This window comes from Poecile atricapillus, chromosome Z, assembly GCF_030490865.1.
Source record: "Poecile atricapillus isolate bPoeAtr1 chromosome Z, bPoeAtr1.hap1, whole genome shotgun sequence".
NCBI classification, from domain to species: domain Eukaryota; kingdom Metazoa; phylum Chordata; class Aves; order Passeriformes; family Paridae; genus Poecile; species Poecile atricapillus.
The window spans coordinates 143,944,534-143,960,994 of record NC_081289.1 but is presented as its reverse complement, the minus strand read 5'-3'; the positions used below and the strand labels follow the sequence as shown (position 1 = coordinate 143,960,994).

At 36.6% G+C, this 16,461-nt stretch overlaps 1 protein-coding gene across 10 annotated transcripts in view; it reads left to right on the top strand.

The window, feature by feature from the left end:
• Window positions 1-16,461, top strand: part of LOC131592856 (transcription factor 4) — a 156,927-nt gene that overhangs the window by 108,267 nt on the left and 32,199 nt on the right. For 7 of the 10 annotated variants that reach the window (XM_058864681.1, XM_058864688.1, XM_058864687.1 and 4 more), the window contains 2 exons: window positions 5,203-5,329; window positions 6,173-6,222. In XM_058864681.1, coding sequence (XP_058720664.1) covers window positions 5,203-5,329; window positions 6,173-6,222 — 177 coding nt within the window. The remainder of the gene's footprint in view (window positions 1-5,202; window positions 5,330-6,172; window positions 6,223-16,461) is intronic. The other 3 variants (XM_058864693.1, XM_058864682.1, XM_058864683.1) reach the window with 2 other exon arrangements.

The following is a 16,461-nucleotide window of genomic DNA, read 5'->3' as shown; positions in this document are numbered from 1 at the left end:
ATTATATGATAATAGACTATATATTAACACATTCTATAGATTCTATATATTATATTCTCTCTATAATGTATATAACATATTTCTATAAACACATTCTATAGATTCTATATGTTATATTCTCTCTATAATATATATAACATATTTATATGAATATATTCTATATATTCTATATATTCCAGATATATATTCCATATATAAAATGCATATATAATATTGATATGAACACATTCTACAAATTATTAAATTATATATATATTATTAAATTATGTTCTATATATAAAATCTATATTTATATTAGCACATTCTATACATTCTAGATATATATTCTATGTATAAAATGAATATATATTTATATGAACACATTCTATATATTATGTGCATTATATATATGTTCTATATATAAAATATATATATTAGGACATTCTATATATTCTATATGTTCTCTATGTATTATATAAATGGTTCTATAGAATTACTGGGAATTTAATATATACTGTATAATGCATTCTATAGAAAATACATCAAAAATACATTAAGAATACATTAAAATACATTAAAAATACATTAAAATACATTAAAAATATATTAAAGATCTGGGTAAATGTAAATATTTATATATACATTACATATATATGTACATTACATGACATATATACATAATATATCATGCATTCTATAGAAAATGCATTAAAAATCTGTAGAAATGTGAATGTTTGTATGTATATTTTATTATTTATTATACATTAAATATCAATAATTATACATTGTTACATTCCATAATTAATTCATTCTATAGAATGCATTCCATATTATTCCATTATAGATATAATACATTATGTATACAATGCATTCTATATATGACACATTATATATTAATATAATATATCTTATTTATTAAAAAATATTTATTAATATTCAATATAAAATACATTCTGTACACATCCATTACATATTTAAATATATATTTAATAAATATTTTATACATTAAATATCAATAATTATACATTATTATATGCCATGAATAATTCCTTCTATAGAATGTATTCTATATTATTACATTATAGAAATAATCCATTATGTATAGAATACATTCTAATTAATCCATTGTATACTTAATACATTAAGTATTAATAATTATACATTAATACATGCCAAGAATAATTCATTCTATACAATGCATGCTATATTGCATTCTATACATTATATATAGAACACATTCTAATTAATCCACTATATATTTAATTCATTAAATGACAATAATTAGCAATACATATTAACCCATTGTACATTTTATCCATTAAATATTAATAATTATTCATTAATACATGCCAAGAATAATTAATTATATGCAATGCATTCTATAATGTTGCATTCTATACATTATATATAGAACACATTCTAATTAATCCACTATATATTTAATTCATTAAATGACAATAATTAGCAACACATATTAACCCATTGTATATTTAATTCATTAAATATTAATAATTATATCTGATTTCATGCCTTGAATAATTAATTCTATACAATTTATTGCATATTATTACATGATATAAATAATATATTTGATATATAGAATACACTCTAATTAATCCACTGTACATTTAATACATTAAATATCAATAATTAGGAATATCAATAAATAGGAATACACTAATTAATCCACTTTACATTTAATACATTAATTATCAATACATTAAATATCAATAATTAGGAATACATTCTAATTAATTCACTGTACATTTAATACATTAAATATCAATAGATTAAATGTCAATAATTAGGAATGCATTCTAATTAATCCACTATAATAATTAGGAATACACTTTAATTAATTCACTGTACATTGAATACGTTAAATATCAATACATTAAATATCAATAATTAGGAATATCAATAATTAGGAATATCAATAATTAGGAATGCACTCTAATTCATTGACTGTACATTTAATACATTGAACATTATTAATTGGGGCACATATTAATTAATCCAGTGTCCATTCAATACATTAAATATTAATAATGCCATAGGGGCATGTTTTATCAATAATTCAATATTAATATCTATATATTTAAAATAAATTAATAATTCAATATAAATATCAATATATAAAAAATAATTATCATACATTAATTATCTATAATTATAATTATATATAATATTAAAATAGCTGTATTAATTTACAGATATATCTATATATAAAGATCAAATATATTTATACATATAAGTATATAAATATGTATCTGTGTATCTATATATCAGGATCTATATATCAGGATTTATTATATATAATATATAGTATATATGATAAATAATATATAATATATAATATGTAACATATAACATCTAGTATATAATTTTTAATACATAATGTATAATATATGATGAATAATATATAATATATAACCTATAATATATAATATGTAAGGCATAATGTATAATATAAAATATATAACATATAATGCATAATGTAATATATAATATATAATATGTAATATATAATATATAGTATATAATATATATAGTGTATAATAGATAATATATCGTGTATAATGTATAGTATATAATTTTTAATACATAATGTATATGATGCATAATATATAACCTATAATATATAATATGTAAGGTATAATATATAATATATAGTATATAATATGTAATACATAATATGTAATACATAATACATGATTTACAATATATATAGTGTATAGTATGTAATATATTGTGTATAATATATAATATATAATCTTTAATACATAATGTATATGATATATAATACATAAAATATATAATATATGATACGTAATATTTAATATACAATGTATAATACATAATATATAGTTTTTAATTTATAATATAAAGTATATAATATATGGTGCATAATATATAATATATAGTTTTTAACACATAATGTATAATACATGATATATAATATATTATATAGAAAGTAGTATATAATATATAGTACATAATTTTTAATACATAAAGTATAATATATGATGAATTAGAGTATATAATATATAATGTATAATATAATATACAAGGTATAATATATAGTGTATAATATATAGGATATAATATATAATAATATATGGGATATGATATATAGAATATATATAACAACATGAAATATAGTATCAGGATGCATTCTCTGTTTATTACATGGTGCATATAGGTTATTCTATAGGAATAATTTATTAATAATTAATATATTCTCCGTTAATATTCTATAGTAATAATTAATTAGTAATTAATATATTCTCCATCAATATTCTGTAGGAATAGTGAATTAATAATTAATATATTCTCTGGTAATATTCTATTGGAATAATTAATTAGTAATTAATATATTCTCCATCAATAGATTTTGAATTTGAAATTTCCATTTTTCTGTTTTTATTTCCGCAACCACAAATTCGAAATTTGATAAATTAGAAAATTAAAAATTAATAATTATGTCTTATAAATTCTGTTACAGATTTTCTAATTATATTATAAATTATATATTAATAACTTTATATTATAAATTGCATTGCCGATCTTATAATTATATTATAAATTATAAATTAATAATTATATATTGCAAATTGTATCTCAGATTTTTTATTTGTATTATAAATTTTACGTTGCTAATTATATATAAATTATATTTAAATTATATAAAAATTTTATATATAATTATTTACAGATTTTATTGCATATTTTATATTAGTAGAATAAATTATAAATTGATAATGATATATTATAAATTGTAATCCCGATTTTCTGTTTATATTATAAATGATAAATTAATAATTATTATTCATTACATTGCAGATTTTATATTAGAAATTATAAATTAATAATTATATATTATAAATTATATTGCAGGTTTTTCATCCATATTATAAGTTGCAAATTGCTCATTATTATAAATTATATTACAAATTTTATATCATAAATTATAAATCAATAATTATTATAAATTATATTACAGATTTTACATTAGAAATTATAAACTAATGTTTTTGCATTATATATTATATTACAGATTGTATGTTATAAATTATAAATTAAAAATTATGTATTATAAATTGAATTGCAGATTTTTTGTTTATCTTATAAATTATAAATTAATAATTATTATGAGTTATATTAGAGATTTTATATTATAAATTATAAATTAATAATTGCATATTATAAATTGAATTTCAGATTTTTTGTTTATCTTTTAAATTTTAAATTAATAATTAAGTATTATAAGTTACAGATTCCATATTCTAAATTATAAATACTAATTTTGTATTTTAATTTTGTGTAGATCTCATTTAATAAACTATCCTTTAATTTATCTATTTATTTATTTTAATATATTTTATAAATATATATATATTTATATATATTGTTTATATTTATAAATAGATTTTATAAATATAATTAATTTCTATTAATTCAACAATTAATTTTATTGATTAATTGATTAAATTTGAATTTTTTTTGATCCGTTTGATCCCCAAGAAATTCCATTCCCAAATTTTTTTCCTGGGATAACGGAGCCGCCTTTTCCATCCCCCGGGGGATTCGTTGGGATTGAAAAATTCCCGTTCCCAGATTCCCAAACCCAAATTCCCGCAGAGCTCCTGAGGGTCCCCGGAACCGGGAATGATCCCGGAATCACGAGGGGATCCTGGGAATGATCCCGGAATCAGGATCCTGGGAATTATCCCGGAATTGGGATCCTGGGAATGATCCCGGAATTCTGGGGTTGGGAATGGGGAAGGGATCCCAGGAATGGGAATTGGGATCCTGGGAATGATCCTGGAATTCCAGGGTTGGGAATGGGGAAGGGATCCCGGGAATCAGAAAGGGATCCCAGAGCTGGGAATGATCCGGGAATTCCCGGTTTGGGAATGGGGAAGGGATCCTGGGAATGGGGATGGGATCCTGAGAATGATCCCGGAACTCTGGGGTTGGGAATGGGGAAGGGATCCCAGAGCCGGGAATAGGAAAGGGATCCTGGGAATGGGATCCAGAGGGGATCCCAGGGTTGGGAATGAGGGAGGGGATCCCGGGGATCCGGAGTGGATCCTGGGGATCGAGAGGGGATCCCAGAGCTGGGAATGGGGAGGGGATCCCAGGAATCCCAGAGGGGATCCCGGGGATCGGGAGTGGATCCCGGTGATCCGGTGGATCCCAGCTCCGGCCGTGTTCCCGCAGCAGAGCCTGCTGGCCGGGGAGATGGATCTGGGCACGGCCGGGGCGCTGTCCCCCAGCAAAGCCGGATCCCAGTTCTACCAGTACGGAGCCAGCGCCCGCCGGAGACCGCTGCACGCCTCCTCCGTGGGTGAGTCATCCCAAAATTCCCAAAAATCCAGGAATTCCCCAAAATCCCAGAAATCCTGAAATGCCCAAAATTCCCAAAATTCAAAAAAACCCCAAAAATCCCCAAAATCCCAGTGTTCCCAGTGCTCCCAGTGCTCCCAGTGACCCCTGCACGCATCCTCTGTGGGTGAGTGATGATCCTGGAAATCCTGGAATTCTCAAAATTCCCAAAAAATCCCAAAATTCCCAAAAATCCCCAAATTCCCAAAAATCCCCGAATTCCCAAAAATCCCAGTGTCCCCAGTGCTCCTAGCATTCCCACTATTTCCAGTATTCCCAGTGCTCCCAGTATTCCCAGTATCCCCAGTATTCCCAATATTCCCAGTACTCCCCGTATTCCCAGTGCTCCCAGTACTCCCAGTATTCCCAGTATCCCAAATATTCCCAGTGTTCTTGGTATTCCCAGTATTCCAAGTGCTCCCAGTAATCCCAATATTCCCAGTATCCCCAGCATTCCCAGAAATCCCAATATTCCCAGTACTCCCAATATTCCCAGTGCTCCCAGTAATCCCCGTATTCCCAGAAATCCCAGTGTTCCCGGTATTCCCAGAAATCCCAGTGCTCCCAGTACTCCCAGTATTCCCAGTATCCCCAGAAATCCCAGTATTCCCAATATTCCCAGTATTCCCAGTATTCCCAGTGTTCCCATCCCCTGAATCCCATCCCGATTTCCCACCCCTGGAATTCTCCATCCTCTCCCGTCCTTTCCTTCCTTCCCAACCGCCAAAATTCCCGGAAAATAAAAATTCCCTCTTTTCCTCCAATCCCGAATTTTTTTAACCCTTTCCTTCCCCTTTTGTTCCAGAAGTTCAGACAAAGAAAGTCCGGAAGGTTCCTCCGGGTTTGCCGTCCTCCGTAAGTACCGCGAATTCCATCGGGATGAGAAAATCTGGGAATTCTCAGCTCCGGAATATCAGGAATATCCGATCCCAGGTTGTTTTTTTTTTCCCGGGAATTTTTTCCCGGTTTTTTGGGGGGTTTTTTGGGGATTTTATTCCCAAAAAAAGCGGCTTTGAAACATCAAATTCCCAGAGAAAAAAAAAAAAAATCCAGGATTTCGCTTCCCAGAGCTGGGAATTTCTCCTTAATTCCCTAATTAAAAAAAAATCAATCCTCATTTGCATATCTGATTATCGATCTGAGCCTCATTTGCATACGGAGATCCCCGATCGATCCCTCGGGAATTTTTTGGCTTTTCCCGGAGAAAAATCTGCGGGAATTAGCAGTAATTAAGGGTTAATAGCGGTAATTAATTAATAGGGAAGAGATAAGGAATTAATACCGGGAGAGGGACGAGGATTTCTGGAAAAATCCTCGGGAATTTGGCAGCCGGAAAATAAAAGCCGGGAACGGAACTAATTCCCGGATTTTCCTCGTTAATGACGGATTGCTAATTAATAAATGTAATTAAGCGGAGAGGGAAATGGCCGGAATGCCGGGGGGGTCGTTAAATCCAGGGAAAATTCCAGGAATTCCCAAATTGGGAATGGTTTCCTTTCAAAGGGAGGTCCCAAATTGGGAATTTCGGGATTGGAGATGGAAATCCCGGGAATTCTATCAGGGAATTTCCGTATCCTGGTTATTCCTGGGTATTTGAATCCTTTCTACTCAAAATTCCCGATTTTTCCAGGAATTAGGGAATGAGAATCCCTCTCCTGACGGAAGAGCGCAAACGTTCCCGGATTCCCCTGGAAATTCGGGAATTGCGGCTGGAAATGAAAAGATTTTGGGATTTTTTTCCTTCCTGGGTCTCTGGAATTCGGGATTTCCTTTGGAATGTGGGAATGGTGGGAATATTCCCGGGATTTCTGGGATTCGGAAAAACGGGAATCCCAGGAAAACGGGAGGGAAAAACTTGGAAAAATCCCAGGAATTCCAACCAAAACCATCGGAATCAACGGCCGGGAAAAGGAAGGAGCCGCTTTTTCCGGGATTTTTCTGGGAAATTGAGAATTCCCAAGAAATCAGCCGGATGTTGGCTGCGATCCCGGAGTTTTTTCCCGGGATTTGGTTTATCTGGGACAGAGACCCGCCCCCAAAAAAATTCCCGAGGTTTTGGGAATTCCGGGTGATTCTCGGGAATGTTTATAAGGGAATTCTTGGAATTGCGGTTCGGTGGGAATTCTTTGGGATGAGGGAGGGGTGGGGGAATTCCCGTTTTTCCCCGTGGATTGGTATCCGTGGGAATTCCATTCCCACTTTTCTGGAATTCATCGCTCCGTCCTTTCCGGTTCCGTTTTCCTTCGGGAATTCTGCTGAGATTCCCAAGGGGCAATTCCAGGAATTTATTTATTCCTGAGGGATCGGGATCGGGTTGGGGTCATTCCCGGAATTCCTTCCCGGTATCGCGTCCGTCCGCGGCCTCCGGCACCGGGAGTGGGAAAAGAACCAGGATTGGGAAAAAAAACGGGAATAGAACCGGGATTTAGGGAAAAACTGGGATTTGAACTGGGATTGGGAAAAAAAAATGGGAGTAGAACCAGGATTTAGGGAAAAAACAGGAATAAAACCGGGATTTGGGAAAAAAAATGGGAATAGAACCGGGATTTAGGTAAAAACCGGGAATAAAACTGGGATTTAGGGAAAGAACTGGGAATGAAACTGCAATTGGGAAAAGAACCAGGAATAAAACTGGGATTTGGGAGCGGGACTGGGATTTGGGAAAAAAACGGGAATAAAACCAGGATTTGGGAAAAGAAGCGGGATTTGAAGCAGGATTTGGGAAAAGAACTGGAATAAAACTGGGATTTAGGAAAAGAACTGGGAATAAAACCGGGATTGGGAAAAAAAACCCAGAATAGAACAGGGATTTGTGAAAAAAACGGGAATAAAACCGGGATTTGGGAGCAGAACTGGGAATAGAACCAGGATTTGGGAAAAGAACTGGGATTTGGGAGCAGAACTGGGATTTGAACTGGGATTTGGAGCAGGATGGGAGCTGCAGCAGCCAGAGCTGCTCCCATTCCCAGTCTCCCATTCCCAGTTCCCATTCCCAGTTCCCATTCCCATTCCCAGTTTCCCATTCCCATTTTCCCCCTCTCCATTCCCAGTTTCCCATTCCCAGTTTTCTATTCCCATTCCCAGTTTCTCATTCCCATTCCCATTTTCCCCCTCTCCATTCCCAGTTTCCCATTCCCAGTTTTCTATTCTCATTCCCAGTTTCCCATTCCCATTCCCAATTTCCCCCTCTCCATTCCCGAATCTCTCCCGTCTCCATTTGGGATTCTCCGGGGTTTTTTTTTTCGGGAAACTCAGGCTCTTCCCTCCTGACCCCGGAGCATCTGTTAGGAAAATTCATTCCCTTTTTTTTTTCCCGATATTCCGTTGGCAGCGGGAAGTGTGAACGGCGCTCGGCTCCGCCGCCTGCTATTTCGGGATATTTACGATCACCTCTCGCTTCCCGAGGGGAAAAGCGTGCCGGGAGTTTATTCCCGGGAAAAACAGCTTGACTGCGCCATGTGCTTCCCGGGACAGTAAAAAGAACAAATCCCGGGAATCGGCGCCGCTCCGAAAACCCGGAATCGCTTCCCCTCCCCCCCCATTCCGGTGCCAGACGGAATTCCCGGAGGTTTCCATCGGGAATGGGAGATGGGAGGGGGATCCCGGTGGGAATGGGGAGGGGAGGGAGGGGAGGGATGGTGGGAGAGGGAGAGGGTGGGATTGGGATGGGAAATGCCGGGAATGGATTGGGATGGGAAATTCTGGGATTGGATTGGGATCAGAGATCCCAGGAATGGATTGGATTGGGATCGGGAATCCTGGGAATGGATTGAGATTGGGATCAGAATTCCTGGGAATGGATTGGGATCAGAAATCTCTGGAGTGGCTTGGATTGGGATCAGAGATACCGGAAATGGTTTGGGATCAGAAATCCTGGGAATGGATTTGGATTGGGATCAGAAATCCTGGGAATGGATTTGGGATCAGAGATCTCAGGAATGGATTGGGATCAGAAATCCTGGGAATGGATTGGGATTGGGATCAGAAATTCCAGGAAAGGATTGGATTGGGATCGGAAATCCTGGGAATGGATTGGGATCGGAAATCCTGGGAATGGATTGGGATGGGAAATTCTGGGATTGGATTGGGATCGGAAATCCCGGGAATGGATTGGGATTGGGATCGGAAATCCTGGAAATGGATTCGGATGGGGATCGGAAATCCTGGGAATGGATTGGGATCAGAGATCCCAGGATTGGTGAAAGGAAGAAAAAGGAAATCAGGAAATAAAGAAGGAAATCAAGGAGGAAATCAAGGAAATAAAAAGGAAATTAAGGAAAAATATGGAAATTAAAGAAATAAAACGGAAATTAAGGAAATGCAGGAAATTAAAATGGAAATAAAGGAAATAAAAAGAAAATAAAGGAAAAATATGGAAAAGAGGGAAATAAAGAAGGAAATTAAGGAAAAAGGATTTAAATTAAGGAAATAAAAGGGAAAATAATTAAAATAAAAAGGAAATGAAGGAAATAAAAGGGAAATTGAGGAAATAAAAAGGAAATTGAGGAAATAAAGAAGGAAATTAAGGAAAAATATGGAAATTAAGGAAATAAAGAAGGAAATAAAAGAAATAAAGAAAGAAATTAAGGAAATAAAAATGGAAATTAAGGAAATAAAAGGGAAATTAAGGAAATAAAGAAGGAAATTAAGGAAATAAAGATGGAAATGAAGGAACTTTTTGGCCTCCCCCAGCTTTTCCCACTTTTCCAGAAGCTTCCGTAAAATCCCCACCCCCCTCCGGATTCCCTGGAATCGCGGAGGCTCCGGAAAGGAGCCGCCATCCCTAAAAACCACCGGAATTTCCATCCCGGAATCGGGAGAACGAATTCCCGTCGAGATTCCCGCTCCGTTCCCACTCTCATCCCGATTTTTTTTTTTTTTTCATGGAATATTTGGGATCTTTCTCCCAAAGATCTCCCGGAATCCGCAGGTTTTTTTTTTTCCCCAAAAAAACTTCCCTGTTTTGTTTTTTTTTTTTATTTTGTTGGGAATGTTGCGTTTTCCAAGGGAAAAAAAAAAAAAAAAAAAATTTGGAGAATCACCATAAGGAGCTTCTTTGCATTTTTAATTTAGTAACTAACATATGAATACATTTGCATATTAATGAGTTGCAGATTAAATCATGCATACATAATTGCCTCCTTACTGTGTTTAATGTTCGTCAAAAAAAAAAAATCAAATCTCCAGCTCGGTTTTGATGGATGGAAAAGGGGAAAAAATTCCGATTGCAGCAGGAGGAGGAGCGGGAATTCTCATCCCGGATCCCGCGCCAAAAATCCATGGAAAACGGAGCTTCTCTGGCCTTGTTTTTTCCTTGGATTTGTGTTTTCCGCGGAGCCGGGGTTTTTTTTTTCCCTATTCATAATCATTAATGCATCTGCTAATTATCCCGGCATATGTCGTTAACCCCTTCCCCGCCGCAGCCCATCCCGAGCTTTTTTCCCGGAATTCCGAGGGTTTTTAGGGAATTGTCGCTTTTCCCTCCGGTGAGGATCACGGAATTATCCCGGGGATTATTTGGGATGGGATTTGTGGCTTCATCCTCCCCACCCTGGGATGTTCCCGGTGTTTTTAAAGCTCTGGGAAAAGGGGGATGGGGTGAAAAATCCCGGAATTCCGCAGGGATCCGGAATGTTCGGCTCCGGTTCTGTTCGGGAGGGATTTTTTTTGGGAATTTGAGGAGAAAGCTGGAAAATCCCGGGATTTCTCAGGGGATTTCCCTTCATCCCTTCGCTGTTTTTCCAAGGAAAAACAATTTCCCGGGAATTCCGGCTTCAGCCACCCCTTAAATCCCCTTTTCCCATGCCGGGACCTTCCGGAATTCCCGGGATTCGCGGAAAGACGGGATCAGCCCAGGCTCCTTCTCCTTCATTCCCGGAATTTTCCCGCTCCTGTGGCCGGGAATTCCGGGAGCTCGGGGATGGGAAAAAACAGCTTCTCCTTCCCTCCGGAATCTTCGGGAATTTTGGGATAAATCCTCCCCGATCCCGAATATTCCCAAGGAAATGGCGGGATGGGAATCGACCGCGGAGGATCCCGATGGAATTCCGGCTCTTCCCTCGGGAATTTGGGAATATTCGGGAATTTTTGGGATGTTTCCATTCCCTATCCCATAATGAAATTCCCATGGAATCTTTTTTTCGGGATGAGTTTGCGATCTGGAACTCTGGGTTCGAATTCCCGGGATATTTTCCTTCGGATCCGAGGTTTTTTTGGGATGCTCCCAGGGAATTTTTTTTTTTTCCTGGATATTTTAAGTCCATTTATTTCCATTCCTGCATTTTTTAATTTCATATTTTTTTAATTTAATTTTTTTAATTTAATTTTATTCTTTTAATTTTATTTTTTAAATTTTATTTAATTTTTTTTTCCATGTTTTTATTCCCCTTTTTTATTTTATTTTCCCGGGATATTTTAGGCACAAATCAGGAATTTTCAAGGATCGTTCCAGGCTGATTTTAGGGATGGTTTAAAGCAGTTTTATCCCAGTTCTTGGAATTAAAATCTCCATTTTTGGGCCTGTTAAAAGGTTAAAAATCTCCATTTTTGGGGCAGTTAAAAGGTTAAAAATCTCTATTTTTGGGGCTGTTTTGGGGCAGTTAAAAGGTAAAAAATCTCCATTTTTGGGGCTGTTAAAAGGTTAAAAATCTCCATTTTTGGGGCTGTTCTGGAGCAGTTTTGGGGCAGTGAAAAGGTCAAAAATCTCAATTTTTGGGGCTGTTTTTGGGCTGTTTTAGTGCAGTTTTTAGGCTTTTAAAGGATTAAAAATCTCGATTTTTTGGGCTGGTTTTGGGCAGTTTTATTTGAATCCATAGGGTTAAAATCTCCATTTTTGGGGCAGTTTCATTTCAATTCCCAGGGGTTAAAATCTCCATTTTTGGGTCTATTTTAGGGCAGTTTTGGGGCAGTTAAAAGGTTAAAAATCTCCATTTTTGGGGCAGTTAAAAGGTTAAAAATGTCGATTTTTAAGGCCACTTTTGAGACAGTTTCATTTCAATTCCCAGGGTTAAAAATCTCGATTTTTTGGGCTGTTTTGGGGCAGTTTTAGGGCAGTTAAAAGCTTAAAAAATCTCTATTTTTGGGCTGTTTTGGGGCTGTTTTTGGGGCAGTTAAAAGGTTAAAAATCTCGATTTTTGGGGGCTGTTTTAGGGCAGTTTTGGGGCAGTTAAAGGGTTAAAAATCTCGATTTTTGGGGCTGTTTTTTGGCTGTTTTAGGGCTGTTTTATTGCAATTCCCAGGGTTAAAAATCTCGATTTTTGGGGCTGTTTTAGGGCAGGTTTGGGGCAGTTAAAAGGTTAAAAAATCTCGATTTCTGGGGCAGTTTCATTTCAATCCCCAGGGTTAAAAATCTCCATTTTTGAGCTATTTTAGGGCCGTTTTTGGGGCAGTTTCATTTCAGTTCCTAGGATTAAAATCTCGACTTTAGGGGCATTTTTAGGGCAGTTAAAGGGTTAAAAATCTCGATTTTTGGGGCTGTTTTGGGGCTGTTTTATTGCAATTCCCAGGGGTTACAATTTCGATTTTTGGGGCTGTTTTGGGGCAGTTAAAAGGTTAAAAATCTCCATTTTTGGGGCTGTTTTAGGGCAGTTAAAAGATTAAAAATCTCCATTTTTGGGGCTGTTTTAGGGCAGTTAAAAACCTCGATTTTTGGGCCAGTTTCATTTCAATCCCAGGGGTTACAATCTCGGTTTTAGGGCAGTTTTTGGGGCTGTTTTAGGGCAGTTTCGGGGCAGTTTCATTTCAATCCCCAGGGTTAAAAATCTCGGTTTTGGGGGCTGTTTTGGGGCAGTTTTAGGGCAGTTAAAAGGTTAAAAAAATCTCGATTTTTGGGGCTGTTTTAGGGCAGTTTTGGGGCTGTTTTATTGCAATTCCCAGGTGTTAAAATCTCGATTTTTGGGGCTGTTTTAGGGCAGTTTTGGGGCTGTTTTATTGCAATTCCCAGGTGTTAAAATCTCGATTTTTGGGGCTGTTTTAGGGCAGTTTTGGGGTCAGTTAAAAGGTTAAAAAATCTCGACTTTTGGGGCTGTTTTAGGGCAGTTAAAGGGTTAAAAATCTCGACTTTTGGGGCTGTTTTAGGGCAGTTAAAGGGTTAAAAATCTCGATTTTTGGGGCTGTTTTTTGGCTGCTTTGGGGCTGTTTTATTGCAATTCCCATGGTTAAAATCTCTATTTTTGGGGCTGTTTTAGGGCAGTTTTGGGGCAGTTAAAAGGTTAAAAATCTCGATTTTAGGGCTGTTTTTGGGCTGTTTTATTGCAATTCCCAGGGGTTACAATCTCGATTTTTGGGGCTGTTTTAGGGCAGTTTTGGGGCTGTTTTAGGGCAGTTAAAAGCTTAAAAAAATCTCGATTTTTGGGGCTGTTTTGGGGCTGTTTTAGGGCAGTTTTGGGGCAATTAAAAACCTCTATTTCTGGTGCAGTTTCCTTTCAATCCCCGCGTTCCAATCTCGCTTTCTGGGCCCGTTTTCCCTCTTCCAGGGCCGCTCCCGGCAGTTTTTTTGGGAATGCGGGGGGGCAGCAGCTGCGCACAAAGCTGGGAGCGAGCCAGGAGCGGGGCCAGATGGCGGCGGGGATGGGGATGGGCACGGCCCCGCTCCTGCTCCTGCTCCTTCCCCTCCTCCCTTCGCCTTCCTCCCGCCTCCCTTGGCCTTTTCCTTTCCTTTATTTGCCCTTCTTTCCTTCTTTTCTTTTCCCTTCCTCCCTTCTTTTATTTGCCCTTCTTTTATTTTCCCTTCTTCTTTTAGTTTCCCTTCCTCCCTTCTCCCTTTCCCTTTTTTTCCTTCCTTCTCCCTCCTCCCTTCGCCTTCCTCCCATCTCCCTTGGCCTTTTCCCTTCTTTTATTTTCCCTTCTTCTTTTCTTCTCCCTTCCTCCCTTCTCCTCCCTTGGCCTTTTCCCTTCTTTTATTTTCCCTTCCTCCCTTCTCCCTTTCCCTTCTTTCCTTCTCCCTTCTCCCTTGGCCTTTTCCCTTCTTTTATTTTCACTTCCTCCCTTCCTCCCTCCTCCCTTTCCCGTCTTTCCTTTCCCTTCTTTTTTTCTCCCTCCTCCCTTCACCTTCCTCCCTTCTCCCTTTGCCTTTTCCCTTCTTTCCTCCTTTTCTTTTCCCTTATTTTTTTATTTTCTTTTCCCTTCTCCTCCCTTTGCCATTTCCCTTCCTCCCTTCTCCCTTTGCCTTCTTTCCTTCTTTTCTTCTCCCTTGGCCTTTTCCCTTCTTCTTTCATTTTCCCTTCTTCTTTTCTTCCTCCCTTCCTCCCTCCTTTCTTTCCCTTTTCCCTTCTTTGCCCTTCCTCTCTTCTCCCTTCTCCCTTTCCCTCCTTTCCTTCTTTCCTTCTTTTCTTTTCCTTCCTCCCTTCTCTCTTGGCCTTTTCCCTTCTTTCCTTCTTTTATTTTCCCTTGTTTTCTTCTTCCTCCCTTCCTCCCTCCTTTCTTTCCCTTTTCCCTTCTTTTATTTTCCCTTCTCCTCCCTTCTCCCTTTCCCATTTTTTCCTTCCTTCTCCCTCCTCCCTTTTCCTTCCTCCCATCTCCCTTGGCCTTTTCCCTTCTTTCTTTCTTTCTTTCTTTCTTTCTTTCTTTCTTTCTTTCTTTCTTTCTTTCTTTCTTTCTTTCTTTCTTTCTTTCTTTCTTTCTTTCTTTCTTTCTTTCTTTCTTTCTTTCTTTCTTTCTTTCTTTCTTTCTTTCTTTCTTTCTTTCTTTCTTTCTTTCTTTCTTTCTTTCTTTCTTTCTTTCTTTTCTTCTCCCTTCTTTCCTTCTTTTCTTCTCCCTTCCTCCCTTCCTTTTTCCTTTCCCTTCTTTTCTTCCTCCCTTCTTTTCTTTTCCATTCCTCCCTCCTTTCTTTGCCTTTTCCCTTCTTTTCTTCACCCTTCTTTCCTCCTCCCTTTCCCTTCTTTTCTTCTCCCTCCTCACTTTCTCTTTTCTCTTTTCCTTTCTTTTCTTTTCTTTTCTTTTCTTTTCTTTTCTTTTCTTTTCTTTTCTTTTCTTTTCTTTTCTTTTCTTTTCTTTTCTTTTCTTTTCTTTTCTTTTCTTTTCTTTTCTTTTCTTTTCTTTTCTTTTCTTTTTTTTTCTTTTCTTTTCTTTTTTCTTTTCCTCCCTCTCCCTCGTCCCTTCTCCCTTCTTTCCTTTTCTTCTCCCTTTCCCTTCTTCCCTTCTTTTCTTCTCCCTTTTTTCCTGCTCCCTTCATCTTCCTCCCTTCTCCCTTTGCCTTTTCCCTTTTTCTCTCTTTTCTCCATTTTCTCTTCTCCCATTTTTCCTTTTCCTTTTCCCTCCTCCCTTTTCCTTTTCCTTTTCCCTCCTCCCTTTTCCCTTCTCTCTCCTTTTTTCCCTTCTCCTTCTTCCCTTTCCTTCCTCCCTTTTCCTTCTCCTCCCTTCTCTCCTCCTCCCATTTCCCTTCTCTCCATTTCCTCTTTTCCTTTTTTTCCCCTTTTCCCTTTTCCCAGCCCAGAAACTCAGGATGGGGACACGGAAACAGAGCTGGGGCGGGAAAGGAAAAGAAGGAAAAGAAGGAAAAAAAGGGAAATTGAAACCAAAAAAAAAAGGAAGGAGAGAGAAAAGAAGAAAGGGGAAAAGAAAGAAAAGAAGGAAAAAGAAAGGAAAGAAACAAAGAAAAGAAGGAAAAAAGGGGAAATTGAAACCAAAAAAAAAAAAAGGAAGGAGAGGGAAAAGATGAAAAAGCAAAGAAGGGAAAGACGGAAAAAGGAAGGAAAGAGAGGTGGAAAAGGGAAAAAAGAAGAGGAAATATAAAAAGAGAAGGAAAATAAAGGAAAAGAGGAAGAAAAAAGGGGAAAAAGAGGAGGAAAAGGAAAATATTTTAGAAGGGGAAGATGGAAAAGGAAAAGGAAGGGAAAGGGAAGAGGAGGAGGAAGGGAAAAGCAGGGAAGGAGAAATCTGAGGGAATAAAAATGGAAAGAATGAAAAAAGAGGGAGAAATTTGGGAAAGGAGGGAAAAAGTGAAGGAGGAAAAGGAGAAAGTGAAGAAAATGGGGAAGAGGAAAAAGAGGGAATGAGGGGAAATGGGAAAAGTGTAAAAAGAAGAGGAAAAAGAGGGAGAAAAGAGGAGAAGAAGCAAAAAGAGGAGGAAAAGAAAGAAGAGGAGGGAAAGGGAAA